Source organism: Seriola lalandi, unplaced genomic scaffold (genome assembly GCF_002814215.2).
Source record: "Seriola lalandi dorsalis isolate HSWRI2012SDOR001 ecotype SW California unplaced genomic scaffold, Sedor1 jcf7180002054338, whole genome shotgun sequence".
Lineage (NCBI taxonomy): Eukaryota > Metazoa > Chordata > Actinopteri > Carangiformes > Carangidae > Seriola > Seriola lalandi.
The window spans coordinates 28,935-37,054 of NW_019524891.1; the positions used below are offsets into that span (position 1 = coordinate 28,935).

Here is an 8,120-nt window from a genome sequence, read left to right on the forward strand (position 1 = left end):
TAAATATGAAAATCCAAAAAAACAATAAGCCCTAGTAGCTGTTACTCTGGATCCATAAAGCACACTATCTTTAACAGTTTCTACAGTAGTCCTGTCCTGTTTTTTTGGTAGACTTTTTTTAAATGTAACTTTTTACTGCAGAGAGCACCACATATAAAATTCTGTTTTGGGGTGAAGGCAGAAACCTCAGAGAAGGGTATTTCAAACCAGGAGCAAATAAAACCAACTATTTCTGTGAGAATAGGGGATTTGGGCAAACTGACCCTTTCACTCTGACATATTCACTTTATATACAAAACGTGTGGTCGTGTGGAAGACACTGCACACGTCACCCAGACAACAAACTCACACTCCACTCCTGTTTTGTACAAGCAGCTGTGAGCCACTGCAGCATTTTGCAGAACTCTTTTATACTCTGTGTTAACAGGCGGGGGGACGGGCTGAATAATTCATCACCACTGATAAGAACTCAAGCCCTGACCAGTGCCTGAGATCACTGATCTGACATCACGTTCAGTCTGTCTCCATGGCAATCGCTTGTCAATATTTATTAAACTACGTAAAACTCGTGACACCTTTTCAGATAGCAAAGTGCAGCTCCAGTGAAGAGGGCCTGTCCTGAGCTGAGCTCTGATTGACTGACCTCAACAACACATCTGAGAAAAAGGTTGCAAGTTGCAGCCTGTAAATACAGTCAGAGCAAAATGTGGCACGAGGAAATAAAAGGGCTTCCGAATGCAGCCTGAGAGCAGAGGTCTGTCTCTCCTGCGTGGAAAGGATCATGTAGAGAGAACACGTCAATCCAATCAGCCCACTCAGACAGAGAACAGCTAATCCCACTAATACACCACCAGAGGAAGGTGAGAGAGAAGAGAGGGGGGTGGGGTGGGGGGGTCATCGTTCTGTTCATGGAAACCAGTGTCACTTCTTTTCCTGGGATCAGACCATGTACACGACACCTGGTTGATACTGCTGAGCCAAACTGATAGTCATGAAACATGGGATGGGTCACACGTGTCCATGCCTGTATGAAACTCCTCAATACTGATCAGATTTCAGTCGATGTAGCCTCGCGTTTTGCATCTGTTGCCTTTAATGCAGAGTAAATTTGACTCTGCACGAGGAGCCACCAGACAGCAGCTTTAAATTGGGATCTACCCATGAGCTTTGCTTTGAAGAATAAAAAAATAAATAAATACATAAAACTCCTTCTCCTTTCGACTCAAAGCCTCTTGCTATGAGAGAAAAAAATACCACCACCAGATAACATGCAAAGGGTATTTTAACACTTAAATTCCATATTTGAAAAGTGCGCAAATTTCCCTTAAAGACGCCAGTGTTTTCCACTTAAAGGTAGTTATTTATAGTATGTATTCAGTGGCACTGTCTGCTGCTGAGACCTCCAGCAGGCTGTCTGTCACTGACACTCTTGGGGGACGAGACAAAGAAAAGAAAGCTGATACGAGGACAGACAGTGATAATCTTTTTTTTTTTTTTTCCGCTTTCGATAAAATATCACAATATCAGAGGCCTATTCACTCATCAGGCCAAAGTATACTGTAATGACATCAATGGTTGCCATGACAACTGGGGGAGGGTGGATGACAACATCCTACTGCGTCTTTTAGAGCAGGAGATCACAGCACTGTTCAGGATTAGCTGCACAAAAAAAGACTCAGACAAATGCTCGAGCTCTGAATGCAGAGGGGGAAAAAAATCAACTTTTGTAACAAGCTGCACCTTTTCTGTGATATTCACCATGCAATACACACACACACACACAAAAATTAAAAAATGCAAAGCCCAGCACAGCAGTACAGGCTTTGAAGCAAATGAGTCTGACGTAAATGCTGTAGCCCTGCATGGAGTGTGTGTGTGAGGTTTACCAGTGGAACAAAGATTTTCTTATATGAAACCAGGTCTTCACTGAAGGTCGTACTGCACTCATACGCATGTGTCCCCCATTATTCAGCTTCAGTCCCTTGTCTGTGAATACAAGCTCAAAACATGCTGGCCAGCAGATGGACAGAGTCAGAAATCCCAGTACAGATGACCCAGTAGTGCCTGGAAAAATCAGCTCCTGCACACTCCGGGCTGCACGTTGCAGCCGGGCCAAGAGGTCTCACACTCTTGGCTTGAGCAATCTTTCGTGTTAGCTCTTGATACTATCTAGAGAAGAAGTTTGTACAGTTGATAAACCACTGCTGCATCGCTGAGAGATGACAGAATAAGAGAGGAGGAAGGGGGTGGGGGGGCTGAAGCGACAAGGTGACTTAAGGAAAATGAGCAGGCCAACGCTCCTCTTCTCCCTGACTGATGTTTGTCATTTGTCACCCTGAGAGCATCTGACCTCACTGCGTGTGTGTGTGTGTGTGTGTGTGTGTGTGTGTGTGTGTGTGTGTGTGTGTGTGTGTGTGTGTGTGCCATGCTGTGTGGGGGCTTTGCTTGACTCCTTTCATTATAAATGACACAGTCCTGGGAGGCAGCTGCATTGACGTCAGGGCTCTCAGTGCTGTCAAGGGCTCTGGCTGCTGAAAATCCCCCCAAATAACAGGATCTAAATAGAAAGAAATAGGTTTCTGCTGTTTCATTACTGCCTCATGAACTCAAGCGGATTTAGGGGGCAGATTGGCCCTCGTCCTCAAGTAATCGTGTTTTAATGAAGATTTTCGGTTGTTGGAAAAATTACAGTTCAAAGCTTGGCATGTTACTCTGTGTTTAGATCACCAGCTTAAAAAAAAAAAAGTTTTTTGTCGTTTGGCAAACGTGAGGGAAAGTCCAACGTGTGGTTTAGTTTTGTTATCAGTCTCAAAGGTTCCATCTGCCATCAGTCCTCCTCCTGCTTCACACCATTGCTTTAAAAGCACGTCCTGCCTTGAAGCGGCTATAGTCTACACAGCTCTCAAGGTGGTCTCACAGTAGCAGAATGTGCTGACACACAGCAGCTACGCCAACCTGTGCATTATGGTATACGTGCATAATGTGCTCTGGCAAGGAACTACACAGTCAAAGGGCTGGGTGGGAGGACTGGGACGGCACACGGCTCCAAAGAGGGCTGATGGGAGATTTGAGGAGATTAAAAAGGATGGTTGAGATTCTCATAAAGATCTCTGCCATGTGATTTATTGCCTTTAATCCTCTCTGTTGATTGCTCATTTGGAATTAACAAAAATGATGGTGCATGTAAGACCTGTTGCATATAGGAAAAAAAAAAGGGAGTACAACGTTAATGTGGTGACCTCGAAAACTTAGGTAAAAAAAAAGAAACGTTTTTCGTACACTCAAACTCGAGAGAGACAAATATCCATTCGCAGCTCAACCCTTATTTTGCAGCGTTCCTCTCCTCAGCAGTAGTCAGGGTGAGGGCCAGGTGTCAGGTGCAGATCCTGCCCTGCTCTGCATGGTTCCCTACAGCCAAAACAGCCCGGAGGACCCACGCTTTCATCTCCACAGCAGCTGCCTACCAGGTCAGAGCGGACCAAACATGACACCAGGAACATGTGAAATTAATCCCACATTTCCTTGAGTCGTTTAGATGCTGAGAAACTATACTTTATGTCTTAAAGGACATTGTTTGAAAGCCTATAAAGACAATTAAAGATAAATAGACTTCAGGTTTTACATCACAAAAGACATAATTAGGCTTTTTTTGATACTGAAATACTTTGACAGTCGCTCCCGTGAGACCAAATTCTTTTTTTGCGTCGCAATAAACAATTTTTTCTGAAAGCACATCACCAGAAATGCATCATACCTATCAAGAAGCCTCAGGGTGGCATCATCCTGCTTTGGGGATGCTTGGCTGCAGTGGGTCCTTGAAGGTTTGTGAAGACTGGGGAGAGAATGAACGCCTTACAAGACAAGAGAAACCCTCAAGGAAAACCTGCTGCAGTCTGCAACACAACTGTGACTGGGTCGATTTGTTATCCAGCAAGAAAATGAGGCTACATAAAGCCAAGGCTACACAGGAATGGCTTCAAAACAATGTCAAGCCCTACAGCGGCCAAGACCAGACCTCTAGCCAATCAGGAATTTTTGGCAGGACTTAAAAATTGTTGTGCACTCACGGTCATCAAGCAGCTTGACGGAGCTTGAGCAGTTTTTTGCAAATAATAGGATAAACTTGCAGTGTTTACATGTGTAGAATATGGAAGTGAAGAGGGTGAATAGTTTTATTTGTACTGTCCATCTGTAGCAAAGGTAATGGGGGAAAAGCAGATTCCACTGCTTTAACTGCACACAGACATTTCCATTGCTTACATATTTTATTCTTTTAGTGAGGGTTAATCTGAGTTCACTGATCACATTTCAACTTAATTTACAGCTCAATCATATATATATATATATATATATATATATGAATTAATTTAAGGGTTAGTGTTGCCCTAACGGCAAGGGTGGGGTACACCCTTGACAGGTCGCCATTCTATCACAGGGCTGACATATAGAGACAAATAACCAGTCACACTCACATTCACACAAATGGGCACTTTTCAGTCGCCATTAACCTAAACCTGCATTTCTTTTGACTGAGGGAGGAAGCCAGAGTACATCTTAACAACATCAGACTGAATTGTAAACTTAAAACAATATGTAGTTATCTATTTTAATTATGTTAGTTTAGTGTCATAATGTGATTTAATGTCAATACTGTTTGCAGGCATTGTATATTTCACTAACAATTCAAATTCATTATACATATTCTAATAAAGTGGCTGTTTTATTAGAGTTGTTTCCTGTTGCTTGCCATGTGGCAAATTGGCAATTAGAGAGGCCTTGATGTATTTAAGCAGAGACCAATTATAAAAGCAGGCTACACCCGTTCCTTTGAGTTACTTTATTCAGATGAAGATACAGTAGTACAGCATCCCAATTGTGGAGAGAATTCAAAATAAAAATAAAAGCACAGTCTTTGTGATACAGGACAATCAACAATCAAGGTTTATTCAAGAGAACAAAATGAGAGGGCAGGAGGGTGTGGGGGAGAAGGGAACAGCGAGAGGAGTTCAGGGAAAGACAAAAGTTTCTTTTATCAACACAGACGATACATTTATTCAACCCGCCCATAACCACCCCAGCTCCCACCCCATAATAAAACATTATGCAGCCTTACGTACACATGCTCCATGCCCCCCATCCCACTTTCGTTGAAAGCATGCACTTGTTCTCCATCGTGTAGAGATTTGTAAGCAAAAGGCCTCAATGCTCACTGACCCTATGCTTTTAAATCTCATGTACAGTGGAGGACGTGGCACGGATTTAAAGGAAAACTGGGTGGCTCTAGGACACAAGGAGTGCCATGGTTTTGTTAATCCCAATGGCCCTCATAGCTGTAGTCAATTTAGATTTACCATCCTATTAACGTTCAAGGAATAAAGAGTCCCTTACAGAAAAGAACAATAATGTCTCTTTACAGAACAGGACAGGTGAAAACTGTTTACCCTGGCATCCTAAAAGAAAACACCACTGCTTAACAAAGTCGTTGGCACAAAGATTAAGAGCAATGCCGAGAACATATTGCAGAAAGTCACAACTGACTACTACTTCCCACCCATGCACATCAACAAAATCACTGAGGATTTGGAGGAGGGATAATTATGAGCAACACTTTACGACTGAGCTGGTCCCTATTACACTGTGTCGGGGTAATTCATTTGTTTGACCAATTCAATCTGTGTTGCTGCAGAGAACAAACAGTGCAGAGGGGCAGGGCAGTCTGGTAGACAGAGTTGGGAAAGAACACTAGTTTAGATTGATTAGTACATGCAATCATTGAAAGTTCAGATTACATGCAGTAATGGACACCCTCATTATTTCTTTGTCCATGCTTTGTACCGAACAATCCTGTGAGGCATTTAGGAGACACAACAGGTTTGCTCTGGTGTAAAAGACGGACAGCCTACTAGACCTGCACAGACCTTTCAATCACTTCTCTGGAGAGCCACACCAGTGTCTCTGGGAAAAGCTATCAAACGGACGATTTGAGAGGAAGCTCAGCAAAACAGACAGCTTGTTGCTCCATCTGCTGCTCAAAGTTTGTGTCTTGCACTGAGAGGAAAGTGCAGCATCACAGAGAGCAAGCACCGCTCTTGGTGCTAGGTAGCAAACGTAGACATGTGGTATGCTGCAATGACTCTGGCTAAAGTACAACAGTGGCCAAGGATGTAAAAAGGGAGGAATGTGAGAGGGGCTCTGGTTAGCGATGCCTAGCTAGTACAGTAGCACATTGGTCAGCATGCACCACGCAATGTAATTTCATCATACTTTGCCTTTGTTAAAGCACCCATTCACAGCCGAGGAAAGTTAACAAAGAAGCCTGTGCTATGCCTGGACATGGACTATCATTGGACAGTAAAAAATAAAAAGGAAAAAGGATAAAACAATTGTTAACAGCTTTCTCTATACATTTACCAGTTGTTCCTGAACATCAATAAATATCTTGTAAAAGTGTTTGTGTTGTTGTTTAGGGTGGTTGTCTGGTTTAGCCAAGTTGGGTTGGTTACGCTAGGGCCAGCACTGTGTAAAAAGGAGAAAACAATAATATGTTTTTTACTATATCGTTCCGCTTTACACGCATCAGATATGATTCACGGCATTCAGTTTGTACACAATAGCAGAAAAAGAAATGCTTACCACTGATAGCCTCCTGGGCAAAGTACTTGACATCCATGTCTGTGTCTGAGGCCAGCTTCTCTAGCACTGGCTTCACCTCTGTTTGAAGGGCACTTTGGGACAAAGAGGACAAGAATTATAAACAAAATGTCAGTGTGGTTTCTTGATTTTAGGTCGAGAGTACATTTTTGTCACTGAAGATAGAAAACATCCAATTTTGCAATTACAAAGACAACATACTTGCTGTCGAGGACAGGTCCAATCTTCTGAAGGGACTTGGCCACATTGAAGCGCACGTTTGCCACTTGGTCATTGGACATCTTGAGAACCACTGGTAGCATCTGCTTAGTGGTGATATCCTGGCCACATGCCTCTGACAAAGCCTGTGAATGACATGTAACAATAATGAGCAAATGTTTTTCGAAAAGGGAACTAATAGTTTCAGACAAACTATAAATAGTACGTAAAAATGTGTCATATTAACTGGACATTAAAATCCTCAAACTAACTTTGAGGAACTAAACATGAGAGCAAACTTATGGGAAATGACACTGTTGACTCACATTGATGCAGAACAGAGTGGTCATCCTGTGGAGATAATTGGGGTCGTTGGCCATGCCCAGCACTTTGGGCACAATGGTGTTCTGAGCCCACTCAGCTCCAAACTTCTCCACCAGCTTCATGAGATTACAGGTGGCTGCCTCACGGATGGCATACACTAGAAAATTATCGTGAAAGCATTCTGTGTGAATGATGTGATCCAGTTTTGTCTCTTTCAAGGTCTCACCAGTGGAGAGATCAAGTGACACAAGGCAACACTTGCATGTTGCTCAATGAAATGCTTCATGTATGTTTACAGCTATAATATTATCATTCTGATTGTCCACATTGTAACTATGCTATTTGGTGCTATTTTAGTCCTCTGTTGCTTTTCTTAAGTTTCTCGAATTTTTCACCCTATTAAGAGTTTTTCTTCTTCTGCACCAAGTGTCTTAGGTTAGAGTTTTTTGATTTAACACTAAAATTCTGACAAAAACTAGAATTTCTCCGTTGTACAATGTAGGGAACCTGTGACTTGAATTATTACACCTGAGCATTAAAAACAAAAATATGCTAGAAATTTGAATTAAATGGGCAGCCATGCAAAGATGACACGTTGTAAAACCATCTCACCATTATTTTTTATCTCAATTATCAGCAATTAAAAAGGAATTCAACTCAATAAAAGCTCGAAGCAGAAAATGCAGTGCATAACATTGCAGGAAATAAGACCAGATGTCACAACAGCAGTATGATTTATAAGACAGCCAGAAAATAGAGTTTAGTGTAGTTACCCAATATACTGGGAAATCATGGCATTTGTATGTCATGTGAAATTTTAAATAGATACAAGATCTCTCTGGGGGTGAACAAAGATAGAGTATGTGAGCCAAAGATTCTGGGCTGATTTCTGTAGTCCTGTCTTTCTTTGAAGGGCTTACATAAGGGTGGCATAGCCTTAACCCCCC

The 8,120-nt window shown here is 42.3% G+C and overlaps 1 protein-coding gene across 1 annotated transcript in view; it reads right to left on the reverse strand.

Annotated features, from left to right (window-relative positions):
• Positions 1-4,822: 4,822 nt before the first annotated feature.
• The window catches only part of LOC111655990 (serine/threonine-protein phosphatase 2A 65 kDa regulatory subunit A beta isoform), a 14,059-nt gene continuing 10,761 nt past the window's right edge, over positions 4,823-8,120 (reverse strand). Inside the window, exons 12-15 of the mRNA XM_023407576.2 lie at positions 7,176-7,330; positions 6,853-6,995; positions 6,634-6,725; positions 4,823-6,516 (exon numbers count right to left, since the gene is read on the reverse strand). Coding sequence (XP_023263344.1) covers positions 6,500-6,516; positions 6,634-6,725; positions 6,853-6,995; positions 7,176-7,330 — 407 coding nt within the window. The 3' untranslated portion in view covers positions 4,823-6,499. The remainder of the gene's footprint in view (positions 6,517-6,633; positions 6,726-6,852; positions 6,996-7,175; positions 7,331-8,120) is intronic.